The sequence below is a fragment of the Muscardinus avellanarius genome, assembly GCF_963383645.1.
Source record: "Muscardinus avellanarius genome assembly, chromosome: 10".
Classification (NCBI taxonomy): Eukaryota; Metazoa; Chordata; class Mammalia; order Rodentia; family Gliridae; genus Muscardinus; species Muscardinus avellanarius.
Genome location: NC_137796.1, coordinates 24,289,238 through 24,307,468, shown reverse-complemented (window position 1 = coordinate 24,307,468; position 18,231 = coordinate 24,289,238). Strand labels below are relative to the sequence as shown.

Below are 18,231 nucleotides of genomic sequence, written 5' to 3'. Positions count from 1 at the left end.
GAAGCCCTTCTACCTCTGGGCTACACTCCCAGACATATTTTATATTTTTATTTGGTAACAGTGTCTCTTAAACCAGCGCGGCTGGCTTAGAACCTACGCGATCCTCCTGTCTCCACCACCCAAGTGTGGGGATTACAAGTGTGTGACACACGCCCGGCTTGATTTCATTATTAAGTGACAATTGTGCACGTTTATGGGGCACAATATGATGTTTTTATCTAAGTAACATTATTGGAAGATTCAATCAACCTAGTTAACATACCCATTGCTTCACTATTTTTTTTTTTATTGTTAGAAGAATTTTAAAAATCTACAAGCCAGGCATGGTGGTTCACGCTTGTAATCCTAACATTTGGGAGGCTGAGACAGGAGGATCTCAGTTCACGGCCATCCTCAGCTACATAGTGAGGCTCTCTGCAACTCAGTGAGATCCTGTTTCAAAATAAAGAATAAAAACAAGGGTTGGGGTTGTGGCTTGAAGGTAGAATGCCCCTGGGTTCCCTCCCCAGTTCCGCAAAAAAAAAAAAAAAAAAAAAAAAAAAATCTATTATAGTAGTTTTGAAAAGTATAATACATTTTATTTAACTGTGGTCATCATGTTATACAAAATCACTAAAACTTATTCCTCCAGTCTAGCTGAAATGTTTCTTTCCCTATCTCTATCCCTCCTACTTTCCCAATCTGCAGAGTCTGGTAACTTCCTAGGACTTCTCTACAGAATTGTTCCAGAGCTAAATTTCTGCAGTCCTTCACAGAGGGAGGCTGGGGTGCCTGTTCATACCTGAAGAGAAAGAAGGATATTTTCCCTTAACTTCCCCTTAATTTTCAAAGGCTTTTCTGCAGCGAAGATCTCACAAATTTCCTGCTTAATTCTTAGCTCCAGTGTCCTCAAGCACAACCTACTATCCATAGGAGTTAATCAGACAAAAAATGAGAGCCATGGTAGAAATATGATTCATTATACATTGTTCTCCAGAGTATAGTACAGGTATCAAGGTGCATAGTATATGCTCCAAGTTTATGAATACCTGAAAACAGAGCAAACAGCTATAAAAAAGTTTATAAAAAATCACCTTATGGCAACAAAGGAGAGCAGTTAATAATAACAATAAAAATGACATTAGGAATTGTCGGCCAAGGACAATGTGGCTCTGGGTTATTTAATAATTGACTCAAGTATAATTATACTGCACTCTATTTAAAATAAGAGTTTTAAAATATTTTGCAACTGTTAATTCTAAACTCAAGGCAGGAGCCTGGTATAAAGACAATGTTGCTCAACAGAAAGCTAAAATTAATCCATTTCTCCTCAAAATTTAATTTTAACATCATTTTTTATACCAACATGTACCCAGAAAATTCTAGGTTTCTATTGTTAGTATATGTTCAACAGAGAATTTTAAGAGCAGGACAAGTGGAATTAAATCTCTGTGTAACACAGTAAAATGGCATAGCAAAGCATAGAGTCATATCAATTTAATGCTAGTCAAGACAAAGGCAAAAATTATGGGCTCCTAACAGTGTAGTCAGCCATCTATCTTCTTATTCACGAAGAAGCAAGTCTAAAAATTAACACGAACTACTTCATGACAAAGAACAATGTTAACAAAATAATCTTAAAGAGAATATGAATCTTTTTCTTTACAAGTGACTAGTGCCCATAAAATACTGAACTGTGTTCCACATATTTTTTTACACATGTCAATGTCATGATGAGAAAAACAAATGGAAATGCTGTACAGAATTTTTCACATCGACCAAAATAAAAAAATAAAAATATAGAGGTGTCTGGTCAAAGCACTCTTACATCATCATATATTATTTTCACTAGATATCAAGAAAAATTTCTTTCCTCAATAGTATCCCCATACCCAGAATAGACAAAAAATTAGCTTTATTTCATTTCCCACATGATCTTGTTTGTTTTAAGTTTTTTGCTGAGAATTGAACCCAGGGGCATTCAACGTCTAAACTCTTTTATTTTCAAACAGGATTTCCCTAAATTGCTGAGGCTGGTCTCCAAACTGTGACCCTCCTCTCTTAACCTCCCAAGTTCTGAGATTACAAGTATGTACCACCATACTGACGCCACATGGATTTTTGATCCATGATTTAAAGCATCCAATGATAACAGGGCTGGGCTTGCCCTCTGAGCATCAGACCTGGCCAGGGTACCTGAACCTCAGTATTTTGCCTGTCTTTGTCCCTGAAAGTCCAGCTTGGGCTATGGACTTGGGGAAACATCAATGTACTGAGGGGAGATATTTCAAAAACCACGAGTACAGAAATGAGAAAGTTATACAGGGAAAACCTAGAAGCTATTGAACTTGTCACCTTTGTGGGGCAGCCGAGACTTATTCCTACGAAGATTCCTTTTAACAAATATTAAGCAGTAAGCTTTAAAATAGAAACTATCCATGAATTTGTTATCCATTGGTTGAGGGTTTGCTTAGGGACACTGACTTTCCCACACAGGCAGAGAACCCTGTATAAAGATTGAGTCAATTCTCCTCTTCACTTAGGAAAAATCATTGAGCCACAGGTGAGGAGAGAAAGAACAAGTAAGGTAGGAGGTAAGTGCCACTATGTAACTGTTTACCAGAGATCTAGCTGAAATGTGAAATTCACCCAAGGGATTACATGTGAAAAGGATTCTACGCGTCCTCCTGTCTCCCAGGTAAAATGTCAAATGTCCACCAGCTCTGATATTTTGTCAGTCCACCCAACCCCAACCAATTCCAAAGCTCATGTTTCAAGGAGGTATATTAAGGATGGACAAAAGCATCCTTAGCTTACCTTTCTTAGTCTTATAATGCCATCCTGGGCCTGGGCATCAGAAGTGATTTCAAAAAGTGCAGTTCCATCTCCATCAATAATGTCATATGACGACTGTGCATTTTCACCAATATCCTGGTCGTTGGCTTTTACCCTTCCTATCGCAGTGCCAAGAACTACATCTTCTGGTACTGAGAAGTGATAGAGACCTTAAAAAAAAGTAGAGGCACTGAGAATTGCATAAATTTTAACCACATACTAATTCACTTAGCAAATATTTATCAGGTTTCTCCATTGTGGTGGACATTCCTGTAGATGCTACTAAGATAGTGATAGAAAAGACAGAAATAGCCCCTTCCCTTGCACAATATACAGTCCATTAAGCAAATCAGAGACAACTATTTCCCAGGAGAAGTGAATTACCACTTCAACATTCTGAGATGTGGGACTTATTCAATCATATGATCTCCAAGTATATATTTGGATCAGCTAGATTGGAATATTAGCGAGTCTACGTGAATGTTCTTTCCAGTTTGCTGTATAATCATATTGACTACCCATGGGGATATTCATAGTTGCCCAACATAAAATATTAAGCTAATTTCAGCACAGAAAGATGCAATGTGTAACACACTGAAAGTCACTTTTGAACTTACTTTTATGTTTACAGACTGGTAGACCATTTTTGATAAAATCCAATTACTAAACTTCTGCTATGCCCTGCAGCAAGCTGTTCACACACAAGAAATACTGTTCATGTTACTAACATTCTCATTGCTCTGAAGACTAAAATCCTACCTTCAAAACTCCCTAGACAAAATACAGTGACAGAATATTTTCATTCTCCTGTGGGGACAGTAAAACACATCTAATTAGTAATATTTGTCCTATTTTTATTCAAAGCACTTTCTTTGTGATATTACTGTCACTCATTTTTATGGGGTAGTCCAAGCTGGTGGAGCTCCAACCACAATACCTGGACATCACAACTTCAGTGCTCACCTGCCCCACATATAACTGCCAACTTCTGTATTATTTTTTTGGGTGGGTGGCTTCAAGGATATTTTGGACCTTTGGTACCATTTTGCCTTCTATATACCTGCTCTTAACTACCAGAACACTAACATCTTTTGGAAGAAGACACCCTCAGGTTCAAAGAGGGTTGAATATAAAATCCTAATCTTGACAGGTGTGCCAGCACATACCTGTAATTCCAGTTACTAGGAAGACTGAGATAGGAAGATTGCAGGTTTGAGGCCAGCTTCCACAAATAGATATTCCCTAAGCAACTTAGTGAGAACCTGTTTTAAAATAAAAAATAAAATATGAATAGGTCTATAGCTTAGAGGTACAATACCCCTAGATTCAATCCCCAACACCATAACACGATAACACACACACACACACACACACACACACACACACACACACACATCCCCTCCATTCCCTTGTAGAATACGTTTGAGTCATTTCTTTTTTCATTTCTTTCCACTAATCTAGATTTTTTTCAATTAGATAAAGCTCCAGTCAACTACATGACACATGTGAACATTTCTGTCTGTTTCTTTCCCTCCTTCACTTCCTATTTGGTGTTTCTTTGGACTATCTACAAGTTAGTCAAATTCTTATGTCATTGCCTGCTTCTGGCAAACACAAATATAGACAACCAGGAAGTTTTAGTTTCCTTTCAACAACAACAAGGGAAAAATAAACATTCAATAAACTATAAGTCCAGGAGGAAAAGTTAAAACTGGAGAACATCACCTAATGCATGTTTGGACTCAATCATTGAATCTCTTGGATACCTGAGGCTCGTTTTCCCCAATAGAAGAAGATTAGCTTAGTTGATGAGTAAAGTTTCATCAAGCACTAAAACCCTATTACTTAACGGTGAAATGAAAATATCTCCTAGAACCGTGGGACTGGGGAAGCAAAACATTTTCCAAATAGTTTTACCATTAAATGGGTGCTGAAAACCATACTGTGAAGGACAAGGCTCCCAATTTTCTCATAATTGGTGTAATGCTTCCATTTCTTTCAAATTGTACATTCTTCGTAAGCTTGAAGATGAGCCCTTGAGATATGCTGAGTAAGTAAATAAGGCAGACAGTGGCCTCACCTTGCTGCCACAGCCCCACACCTGGGAGCCTGGAGGAATGGAGAAATGAAACTTTCCTGTATCCATTACCACTGCTCATTCTCATGGTCTCTGTCAGTGTGAGCCTCCTTAATCAAGATGACATCTAAGAAAAGGAATGCTTTTGAATCTCATCTGCCCCTGTTGAACTGAAATCACTATTTTTCTGAGAAAGAAGAACTACATATTAGAACATTAGCTATAACAGTAACTGAAAACGAAAAAGACCTGAGGAAGGTAGAAGAGACTGTGCTCTCCATTTTGGTAATTGTGTTTAAAAGGGTTTTATTGTTCTCTAATTTATGAATGGCTGGCTGTAAAAGTTCTAAATATATTAGTGAAAACAGATCTCTTCTACTCTTTCTGCTTTTGAATTTCTCCTGATAATTTCTCAAAATACTTCAAAAGTATCATTTTAAAACTTTACCTTCCTCCTCCTCCTCCTCCTCCTCCTCCTCCTCTTCCTCCTCCTCCTCCTCTTTCCTGCCATTGTCTTTGCAAGAAACAGTTTATTTGCTGTGGTATTTCCTATCCCAGTAAAAAGCACTAGCAGACATCAAATATATAATATCAGAAAAATGATAACCTATCATTTTTCTTTTTTCTTTTTTTCTTTCTTTTTTGTGTTTGTGGCACTGCTTTTTTTTGTGTGTGTGTGTTTGTGTGTGTGTGTGTGTGTGTGTGTGGTACTGGGGATAAAACCCAGGGGCATTGTACCTCCGAGCTATACCCCCATCCCTATTTTTTAGTCTTTTTAGTTTTTGAAATAAAGTCTCACTGAGTTGCAAAAGGCCATGCTAAGTAGCTGAGGCAGTTAGAGAATAGTGTTCCTCAGGTTTCCGGCTCCCAAATTCTGGGATTACAAGCCTGTGCCACCACGTCCAGCTGACACTGGGGTTTTAACCCATGGGGCATTCTACCTTCTACCTTTGAGCTACACTTCCAGCCTATTTTATTTTAAAACAGATTTTCAACAAGTTGCAGAAGGCCTTGCTAAAATGCTGAAGTTGGTGGAAAACCTGCTATCCTCCTGTCTCAGCCTTTTAAGTATTGGGATTACAAGCATGAATCACCATGTCTGGCCACAATAGGATACTCTGCCATAGAAAATTATCAACTCAGCAAAATGTCTTCAGTACCATATTCAATGATGCCATATTCAATATCTACTATAGTTCAAAAAGTAGAAACAAACTAAGTGTCATTGATAAAGAAGTGTGCTGCATATATATAATATTATTGAGCATTAAAAAAGAGGATTTGCAGGAGATTCAAAATAGTGATTGTGGGACACAGTACATCTCACTTGCTGAAACAAATAAAGTTCAATTATTGAGAAGGCAGCATCTTTTTTTTTTCTTTTTTTTTTCTTTTTTTTCTGGTGGTACTGGGGTTCCTGCAAGCCCTTCTACCTCCGGGCTACACTCCCAGACCTATTTTTACATTTTTATTTGGAAACAGGGTCTCCTAAGCCAGCGTACGTGGCTGGTTTCGAACCTGCGCAATCCTCCTGTCTCTGCCTCCCAAGCGCGGGGATTACAAGCGTGCGCCACCACGCCCAGCCTAAGAAGGCAGCATCTTAATAAACAAAATAAATATAGCTCATGACACAAAATACATCCAAGAACCATGGCACAAGGAATCCAGTAACTCTGAATTGTGAGATACACTGCAAAAAAGCAGTGCGACAGACCTGCTGTGGACAAGGCCTGCCGCTGGAACAATCATGGGCTGCGAGCTCAAACCACACCTTCCGGCATGGAAGCCCCAAGAAATTCAGAAAAAAAAAAAAAAAAAAAAAAAGAGCTTAAAAGCGCCCATAGAGCTCCAACATTTTATGTGGCAAGCTGCACCTAAGCACCTGAGCAACACCATTTGGTTACCAAGGTGGCATCTGCAGCGGCACAGCGAGACCTCCAGAGAGCTGGAAGGCGACCAGGTAACTGTGTGTGCCCAGAGAAGCCGCGGAATCCAGCAGCACAGTGAGCTTTCCAGATCCCCATACCAGGGCTGCCAGGTTACAGTGTGCACCCAGATGAGCCATGGGACCCAGCATGCATCCAGTGTGTGCCATGGGACAACGCAGTAACTGTGTCTGCCCAGTGTGTAGCTTGGGACCTCTTAGGCTAGTCTAGTTAGAAACTCTAGAGACACAGGAAAGGTGCTCAAGGTGTGATACCTGCACAGGGCCACAAGGGGTTGCTGTAAGACTACATTGGTTGCCCTCTACCCCTGCGGGTAGGGAAGAACAGGCCTAAGCTCTGGCAGGAGACCTCAGAAGCACAGACTACAGGCCAGAAATACATAGAACCCAGGGCTTGCACAGAACTCATGAACAGTGACTCTAGATGCCCTGACACCTAAACATAAAGCTCTCAGAGGTGGGAGAGAGGCCCAAACACTCAGAGAATGGGTTCAGAAGTTGACAATAGGGTACAGAGCAAATAAGTGATACTGGAAAATACTCCCGAAGTTACCACAACAATCAGACATTCAGATATTATACGGTCCCACCCCATATTTATAAATTAGTAGGACTGTTTTCTGTTTATTGGTTTTTTTATTTTTTTTAATTTGTTTTTTGTTTCTTTGGTTGGTTGCTTGTCCTCTTTACTTGCTGTCTTTGAGGTCACTAGTTCTTTTCAATTTGCTTATTTTTTTGTCCTTTATTTCTATTTCTTACTCTTTTTTTCTATTTTGGTTTTTTGTTTGCTTGTCAGTTTGTCTTCAATGTATAATAGATAGTTTTTTTATCTTGTTTTGTTTCTTTATTTGTGTTTGTTTGCTCCTTCTCCCCCAGTCCTTTTACAAACTTCTTCACTCTAGCTTATCTAATCTCACAAAACTTATTTTTTCCTTTACTATATCTCCTTGTTTAATACTCAAGGTATTTCATATCTCCATACTTATTTATTCTACTAACTACAAGAGTCCTACTATCTAACCTTCTCCCATTCTCAACCAGATAATACCTTATTATACTTAAACTCTTCCTCAACCTAATCATATCCTCTACATTAACCAACTGCTGCATCCATCACCCAGCTCCTCCACCATCACCCAAACCTCACCATTGGAAAAAGTAACATGTCTGCTGACACTTAAATTCCTACTACGAAGACTGGATTAGACTTAATAACCACAAAAAAAATGACAAAACATCAATAAAAAGCATGAGAACCTTGAAAATTTGAAAATTAAGTATAGTGAAGAAACAATGGAAATAACAAATATTGACCTTCAAAAAATACAAGAAGGGGAATTACAAATCCTGATCTACAATATGATAAAAACCCTCAAATCATGTGTATAGGAAATGAAAGAGGAAATAGAGGCACTAAGAAAGAACCAGAAAGAGGTCTGGAATGAAATGAAAGAGTCAATAAATGAAATGAAAAGAGCAGTAGAAAGAAATTCTGGAATATTAGATAAAATGGAAAATAGAATATCATTGTTAGAAGACAGCTCATTCAAAACTGAAAAAAAAAAAAAAAAAAAACCCTGAAGCCGGGCGTGGTGGCGCACGCTTGTAATCCCAGCATTCGGGAGGCTGAGACCTGGAGGATCGCCGTTCGCGGACAGCCTCAGCTACCTAGTGAGGCCCTCTGCAACTCAGTGAGACCCGGTTTCAAATAAAGAATAAAAAATAGGGCAGGGGGTATGGCTCGGAGGTCAAATGCCCCTGGGTTCCACCCCCAGACCCGCAAAAAAAAAAAAAAAAAAAAAAAAAAAAACCATGAAAAACAGTCAACAGCATACAGAAGTCATTACAGCAACAAAACCTAAACATCCAACAACTGTGGGACAATATGAAATGTCCAAATTTACAAATAAAAGGCATTGAAGAAGGAATAGAGGTAAAAAGCAAGGGCATTTGTAACCTCTTCAGAGAAATAACTTCAGAAAATTTTCCAAACATGGAAAGTAACTTGGACTTACATGTTCAGGAGATATAAAGAACACCATTAAGACAAGATCAAAGAAAGACCTCCACATGCCATGTAATAATAAAAATAACCAACATAGAGGCCACGGAAAGAATATGAAAAGCAGTGACAACAAATGAATGGATGACATTTAGGGGCAAAACAATAAAAATTACCCCATATTATACAGTCCAAGTCATGAATGCCAGAAAGACTTGTATAATGTGATCCAGACCCTGGAAGAAAACAACTTCCAACCAAAATTGCTATATCTAGCAAAATTATTCTTCAAAGTTTATAGAGAAACAAAAGTATTACAGAATAAGCAGATTCTCAAAAAAATGAATTCAAAGCCAATACTAGAGAAAATACTTAAAGAAATAAACCATAAAGAAGAAAAACAAAGCAAGTTACAGAACCAGAGATGAGATGAAGTTGATCAGTAGGACCTCTAAGTAAAGAAGAAATAATACGATACCAAACAGAAGTTAGAATAGAAAATGACAGGAAATAAAAATCATATTTCAATAAAATCTCTGAATGTAGATAAGTTAACTCACCAATTAAAGACATAGATTGGCAATGTGTATTAAAAAACATAATCCAAATATATGCTGTTTGCAAGAAACTCACCTTACAGGCAAAGACATTCACAGACTGAAAGTGAAAGGATGGAAAAAGATATATTATGCCAATGGAGACCAAAAATGGGCTGGGGTAGCAACATTAATATCCAACAAAATGACTTAAACTAAAACACATCAGAAGAGACAAAGCAGGGCACTTTCTTTTATTAAACAGGAACAATCCACCAAGAATATATAATGACAGTAAATGTTATGTCCCAAATGTGGGTGCAGCCACATTTGTAAAACAAACCCTCTTGGACATCAGAGCTCAAATGGAACCAAATACAATAATATTCAGAGACTTCAACATACCTCTCACACCACTGGATGGATCTTCGAGGCAAAAGATGAGTAAAGACTCTTCAGAACTAAAGAAACTTATAAACCAAATGGACCTAATAGACATACTCAGAATATTTCAATCAGTAACAAGAGAATACACATTCTTCTCAGCAGCCCATGGAGCCTTCTCAAAAATAGATCACATCCTGGGCCACAAAGCAAGCACCAGCAAATTCAAAAGATGTAAAATAATTCCTCAGACCATAATGGAATGAAAATAGATATCAACATCAGGAAACTCAAAATAAAGTACTTAAATACATGTCAATTGAATGATACACTATTGAATGATGAGTGGGTAAGATCAGAAATTAGGGGAGAAATAAGAAAATTTCCAGAAATAAATAAAAATAGAGAAACTACTTACCAAAATCTATGGGACACTATGAAGGCAGTGTTAAGAGAAAAGTTTATAACATTGAGTGCCCACATAAGAAAGAAGAGGACTTGCCATTTATGACAACATAACTGAGTATAAAAGACATTAAGTTAAACCAAATAAGACAGACTGGAACAAAAATATTGTCCAATCTCACTTATAGATGGAATATGTAAAAATTTAAATATACACATACAGGGCTTAGGAACATCCCTTTTAGCTGCAATGCCCAATGTCCATTCTCTCTCATCTAGTTTCATCTTATTCCAGCTATTTCATCCTGTTTCAGCTAAGCCTATTGAGCCTTCATATCTCAGTTCAAGAGTCCTCATGTCAGAAAGGCCTTACGGAATCATTTCTCTATGCCATCTCACTTGGATAAATTCTCAGAAGAAAAGAACTCATGAGAGCATAAGGAAGTTGAAAAATAAACCAGGTATAGCAGTACATGCCTGTAACTCCAGTGTTTGGGAAGCTAAGACAGGATGATTGCAGGTTCCAGAAAATCCTGAGCTATATAGCGAGATTCTCAGCAATCTAGCAAGATGCTGTTTTGAAACAAAAATAAATTTAAAACAAGGCTAGAAGTATAGCTAGGTAGAGGTAAAATGCTCTTGAACTAAATCCTTAAACTCCAAAAATAATAATAATGTTGAAAAATACTGATCGCTGCATCGATGTGGCTCCGAGAAAGTTGTTGAGGCTTCTAGGGCAGAGCAGAGCCTCAGCATGAAGCCAAGAGTCAATGATTGCTGATGTCTCTCCCAGTGGCAGAAACGAGGAGAGAGGGTATGTCTTACAGGAATTTTACTGCATCTCTGCCTTCTCCAACTCAGACCCCAGAGATCTGGTTTTCTTTATGTAACAATGGAAATAACAATCAAGCAATATCTTAGCTACATTTTTATCATTCTCTCAAGCACTTTCTAATTCTCGATTATCTATTCTACCCTTAATATTTGGAAATTTCCTTAACTTCTTTGAAGTTTGTGAAATGGGGATATATTTAGTGCACAGGGTGATTGATTTGATCAGTACCTGTGTATATTGCCCTAACTTGTAAATAAACACTCAGTGTTTGCTATTAGTTTTTGGAATGCCACTGAGAATTATAATATCTATTCAAGTGAAAGTGTCATACTTGAATTCGCATCTAGGGCAGGACATCCACTTACTCTGTGCAAATTTTGGAGGATTGTCATTAACATCAGTCAGGGTCACTGTGAGTGTCGTAGTCCCTGACAGACCACCGGAATGTCCACCCATATCTTTGGCTTGGATAACAACCAGGTATTCCTCCTTGGCTTCTCGGTCCATGTTGGGAAGGGCAGTTCTTATAATAGCTGAGGGAGAGAAATGGAAGATTTACTTTCAGGCAGAGAATTCATTTAGCACTGAATGTGTCACACACATATATATACCCTCACACACACACACACACACACACATACTCTCTCACACACACACACACACACACACACTCTCATACACACACACACAAATATAAACACACACACACTTGGTGCTCATGTCATATGCCCACTCAGATAATTTTTTCATTTTCTGTTGATATTTAACTGATATGCATTTGTAATATCTTATTGATAAAGGTTGTGCTCTTAGGCATTTATGGGTAACTTGCAAAAGTATAATGCATAAAAAGGAACTTGGAAAAATAAACCTCAGAAAGTAAACTGCCTACAAAATTAAAATATAAATCATAATATAGGCTCATTCCACACAGGAAAACCCTGCAAGTGAAAGAATCCTACAATTTATCATGAGACCCCAGTTCAGTAAATAGACAAATAGCTTGAAGGCTCTGAGGTCAAAGATAAATTACTCTGAAGCTCACAAGTATAGTAAAAAGATGAAAGAAATAAATACATTGTTATTTTCAACTCATATGAACACCAATCAGAACTAATAAAGTCAAATGTCTAAATGCTAAGGTACTATTTAATTATGTCTGTATTTAAATGGTTTAATTACAAATTTTCTGCTATAAAAGTAACAGATATTTTAGATAAATAGGGTATGATAAAAAAATCAACTAAACCAAAATCACAAAAACAAGACAAAATCATCACTTCTCAAATCTTAGTGTTAGCTGAGTGTGGTGCTGCAGACATGTAATCTCAGTACTTGGGAGGCTAAGACAGGAGGATTGAAATTCACAGACAGCCTCACCTACTTAGTGAGGCCCTCAACAACTTAGTGAGACCATGTTTCAAAACAAAAAAATAAAAAATAGGGCTGGAGGTGTAGCTTGGCAGTAGAATTCCCCTAAATTCAATCCCCAGTACCACACACACAAAAAAAGCAAGCAAACAAACAAAAAATGTAGCGTGATTTATGTATTTTCAGAGTTTTCAGAGCTTCTGTTTGTTTCACTAGTAATTTAATATTCTTGTTAAAGACTTGAAATTTGCCTACACAATTCTGAACTTATTTTGAAAATCTTTATTTCTCTCTCTCTCTCCCTTCATACTTTTTTTTTTTTTTTGCAATACTGGGGATGGACCTTTTAATATAAATAAATATCACTGACACTTTTATATGCATAATTCTAAGGCCACTAAGGCCACTACATATATATGCACCCAAATGTGCATAAACATTTAACCACTAATGTGAGCATGATATAAATGCTTTCTGAAACTTTCTTTTTACACAAAATGAATATTTTTGAGAACTTTTTTTTTTTTTTGCGGTACTGGGGATGGAACCCAGGAACATTCTACCTCTGAGCTAAACTCCAAACCCTATTTTTTATTCTTTATTTTGAAACAAAGTCTCACTGAGTTGCAAAAGGCCTAACTAGCTGAGGCTGCCCCCCCCCCCCGAAAACCACAATCCTCCTGTCTCAACCTCCCAAATGCAGGGATTACAAGCACCACCATGGAAAGCTCTTTTGAGAACTTTTGCCGCTAGTATATAATAGTTCACCTCATTGCTTCTCACACCTGAACAGTTTTTCATCACATGAATGTACTCTTAAAAAGCTGAATAATTCCCATATGGATTAAGAGCCCAGTTATTTCATTCCTCTCTTTTGGATGCCCAATAGATATATTACTATGATACTATATTTTTCTGTATCCCACATTTTTATTAATTCAGTGTCATAAGCTACCATTCCACATTATTGAATGTCTTTAATAAAAGTTATTATAAGTGACTCAGAATATTCCTATGGAGTAGATACTTCATTTCTAGTTCAAGTAAAACTATCCAAATTAAAGAAAATCCTCTCTTTTCACTTCTAACTCTAGAAACACCATAAAAGTTCACTTAAAATTGAGAATGAGCTACTCCTCGTGTGTGTGTGTGTGTGTGTGTGTGTGTGTGTGTGTGTGTGTTTATATGTGTGTTGCTGGGGATTGAATCTTGGGAATTCTAACTCTGTTAAGTCCTATTTTATTTTATTCATTTTTGATTTTTTTTTTTTTTTTGCAGAACTGGGGGTAGAATTTAAGGGCATTATACACCTATGATATGTCTCTAGCTCTACTTTTTATTCTTAATTTTGAAACAGGGTCTCATTAAGTTTTGGAGTGCCTCACAAAGTAGCTTTGGCTGGCCAGGAACCTGCAATCCTCCTGTCTCAGCCTCCCAAGTACTAAGATTACAAGCCTTTGCCACCATGCCTGGCTCTATTTTATTTTTATTTATGTATTTATTTTGAGGTACTAGGGTTGGAACACAGGGGCCTTCTACCTCTGGGCTACACTTCTAGATTTATTTTATATTTTATTTGGAAACAGGGTCTCACTATACTGCTGAGAGCCTCACTAAGTACCTGAGGATGGCTTCGAACCTGTGCGATCCTCCTGTCTCAGCCTCCCAAGTACTGAGATTACAAGCATGTGCTTCCACGACTAGCTTTTATTTTTCATTTTAAAACATGGTTTGGCTAGAATGCTGAGCGTCTCACTACGTTGCTGAGACTATTCTTTAACCTTTAATCTTTCGGTTTCAGCCTCTAAGTATTAGAATTACAGGTGTCCACCACTATGCCTGGTTGAGGACGAGATACTCTTTTGGGCAGTCTATTTTTTTTTTACTTATATGCTTTAATTAATTCATCTGTCTATATCTGTTCTTCAAGGTTTTCAAGTCCTTTAATCATCTGAGCAAGCAGCAAGTGAGATGCAAGTGTGGCCAGGGAAATCTAATTCACCCAGGCAGTGAGCAAGCTCTGGAAAAGAGCCCTGATCTCTTATTACACCTTGACATCACTTTCCTGTCAGAGTTTTCCTTTTAGGCAGCACTTGATTGGATAACCCTGCTTATTTCAAAGCATTTACTCTAATATAATGGTATCCTCAATAGCAATATTTGTTTCAGGACTTGCACACATCAAAATGTAACTCAGAGGCCATCCTGACATGATAAGAGACAAAACAAAAAGTAATGTAATTAATCAGATATTCTCCCTAATATATGGAAGCTAGGCAGAAAAAGGGTCATAAGAGAAACTCTAGACAAGGAAGAAGAAACCATAGACAAGCAAATAAGGTGATTTAACTGAGGAGGATGGAAGGGGTCAAGAGGAAATTTCCCTAATGTACATGAGGCACATTCACAAACATATCAAAGTCAATCAGTAAGTATAACATGAGAAGGAGGGAGAAGAAGGGATTGGGGTAGGAATTGGGGAGGGGCTAAATGAGTGATATGTGTATACCTTTACCATCTTGTATTCCATTAAGATGTATGACTATAATGCACCAATAAAAAATAAGAAAAAATAAAGCATATTAGGTTGATGGTAGGACATTGTAGAGGGGGAAAATACAAGCAGAAAACAGCTACAATGGTAACAAAACTTCATCATTAGCATGCTGAGATGGCTACTCTGCTATGGATATTTATTTTCGTAATTCAAGATGGTTTCATTATGGGTTCAATTTTTAGAAGAAAGTACTAGAAAATTGTTTTACTCATATCACATTTTATATAAGTGATGGTAAAATTTAGGTACCACTACATTCTAAGGTCATCACCGATTTGAGTCACAAACTGGACTTTGGAATTTGATATGGAACATCTAATAACTACACAAAATTGGTACAATTGTCCAAGGAAAGGAGCATTTTTTTTTGTTTGTTTCTTTGTTTGTTTTTCAAGAAAGCTGGAGGTGTTAGACATACATGAGACCACTCAGGTTACTTGATGAGAAAAATTCCTCCAATTTTTTCAGAGTCAGAGCAGATTAGAATGTATTCTCTTTTTATCCATTGTGAGAATAAAAACTAAGAAAAATAAGCTACAACTGTTATGTCTCTCACACACTTGCAATTAAAAAAGTTTTGTAGCTCAGTTGAAAATAGAGCACCTGGGTTATTGTTGACGAGTTCTATCAGAAGAGGAAAGATGCCTCACAGTAGAGGTCTTGCTTATCGAATAGAACAATAAATGTTCCATGGGTCTCCACCAATTACAGAATTTTTTATGCCCTCCCATACTGAGATAATTTTATCCCATCTAACATACCTCCATATTGACAAATTTGATTTCCCTTATGAATGTTGTCTCATAATTGAAGGCAAGCAAGTTTGGTTTCTTATCTTATTCTCACACTTAATAGTTTTGTGACCAGGCAAATATGAAGAAAACCATCAGGACTCAAGACCCCATCCTGTTAAATGAAGATAGTAGTCAGCCCCACATGGTCTGGTATTCTAAAGTTATATGAGATAATTCATTCAAAGTTCTTGGCACCCAGTAGTTACCCAACCACAGTGACTCTTTCTCCCCTCTTTCTTCTATCAGACTTTTAAGTATGCTTTTCTAAAAAGGTGTTTCACCAATTGTTCCTTCAGATCCATTTACCCCCTTTCTACTTACTCCTGTCATAAAGGAGTAACCTTAAAGGATCACTTCAATGAATTATCTTAATTTCTGGTTTTCTGTTAAGTTTCACCAACCACAGATTATCCTAAGACATGAAAAAAATGGAGCAGGGTGAGGGTGAAGACTCCTCAAAGTCCTGCAGCCCATGTCTGATCAGTTTAGTTTTATTGTTTAGATACATTCTGATAGTAAAGCTCTACCTAGCATTAAAAAATACTCTTATCTTGGGAGTGACGATGGTAGTAACCGTTGCTAGAGAAACTGATTGTTTCTCTTAACTAGGTCATGACTTTGTCATTAGTCCCTTTGTAAAATTCTCTTCAGTCACCCAATTTCTGTCAGGCCCCTAACAGATATGTTTAGGATGCTGATGCTTTTTTCCAAATTATTCCATGCATTGCCAGGATGCTATGGTTACAAGGTCATTCTCAATTCAAAAGTATGGTGTTATGATAATATATGGTGGTGCCAAGACTAGTTCTTTGAGAAGCAAGACAGGTATGAATTTACTTATGAGTAAAATGAAAATAAAGCTCGGGTGAGGGGGGTTGTTGCTCAAGAAGACCCAGCTGGGAAAGTGTATGCCAGGATTCTTCACTTCCTCTTTTTTCTACAATGGTTGGGGTAGGTTCCCTGATTGCTAAGGCTAGTGGGTAGTCCCCCCAGGGTTTCTCTGAGACATGGAGCACACTTCATTATCTTCAGTTCAAAGTGTATAATGAATGGTCATTGCTTTGCCTGATCCCAGAGCCTCTATTCTCAACCCCACAACAAGTGTTGTTACAACTAGTAGCAACACTTTCAGAATCCCAAGACAGAATTTCTGGAGCTTTTGTTCCATTACCTTGCGGTTATAAAGGCAATATAAAAGAAGCCACGTGTGCCCTTGATCTTTCTATTTTCTTTTTGTGTTGAATCTTAGCTATACATTTGACCTTAGATTTTTATTCCTATTAAAAGATGGATCACTTCACTTCCATAGATATTGCAAGATATTGATAAACTTCTAAAACAGATAAAGAAATTGCCATAATATTCATTTCTACTTCTTTCCCCCTGTTTTGTATCACATATTCTCCAAAGCAACAGTAGCTTTAGCTTGTTTTCAAAAAAACAGAGATAATTTCCCTTCTTTAAAGAATTTAAACTACCTAATATAAAGCACAAAAATATAGTGATTAAAGCAGGTTTTTGACATGTGGATCCTAAAATGACTTAAAACCTCAATTAAAAGGTGTCTCCTATTCAGTTCCTATCTTGATTTTAAGCAGGTGGTCAGAGATTCCTATTACCATTTTGACAAATCAGCTAATTTATCCCAGTATTCGGGAGGCTGAGGCTGGAGGATCGAGGTTCGCAGAAAGCCTCAGCTATTTAGTGAGGTCCTCCACAACTTAGTGAGACCCTGTTTCAAAATAAAGAATAAAGCCAGGCGTGGTGGCGCACGCTTATAATCCCTGCGCTTGAGAGGCTGAGACAGGAGGATCCCACAGGTTTGAAGCCAGCCTCAGTTACTTAGCGAGGCTCTCAGCAACTTAGTGAAACCCTCTTCGCAAATAAAATATAAAATAGGTCTGGGAGTATACCCGGGATGTAGAAAGCTTCGGGGTTCCACCCCCAGCACTAAATAAATAAATAAATAAATAGAATAAAAAATAGGGCAGGGAGTGTAGTTTGGAGGTCAAATGCCCCTTGATTCCATCCCCAGACCAGCAAAAATAAAACATCTCACAGTAATTCTAATTTAAATAACATTCCATTGGCCGGGACGTGGACTGTGTCCTTCTTTTTTTGTGGTGTTAAACATGCTCCTATTCTGACATTTCCAATGCCGAGAAACATGTTCAGAAGCTTACATATATTTAAATTACCATTAAACCCATGTATTAACAAATTGAAGCTTTCGATTTTTCAGCAAACTGAATGATAAGATCCTTTCTTCTAGGACAGTTCAGAAATGTCATTAAGGTGGATATTTGATGAATAACTCCATAATAAAAAATAATTTAGATAATTTTTAATCCATGGAAACTTCAGGATAACTTTGAGTTGATACAATTAAAATTTTCATTACACCATTTGCCTCTTTTTTCATAAATTTCCAACTCAGCAATGGTTTTAATGTTTATTTGTTCATTTATTTACTTACATGATACTGGGGATTGAGCCCAGGGACATTTTTTC

General features: G+C 37.4%; 1 protein-coding gene across 1 annotated transcript in view; it reads right to left on the bottom strand.

Moving 5' to 3' along the window:
* Positions 1 to 18,231, bottom strand: part of CDH8 (cadherin 8) — a gene marked incomplete at both ends in the record, with an annotated part of 366,073 nt that overhangs the window by 157,023 nt on the left and 190,819 nt on the right. The window contains 2 exons of the mRNA XM_080704548.1: positions 2,797 to 2,984; positions 11,364 to 11,531. Coding sequence (XP_080560674.1) covers positions 2,797 to 2,984; positions 11,364 to 11,531 — 356 coding nt within the window. The remainder of the gene's footprint in view (positions 1 to 2,796; positions 2,985 to 11,363; positions 11,532 to 18,231) is intronic.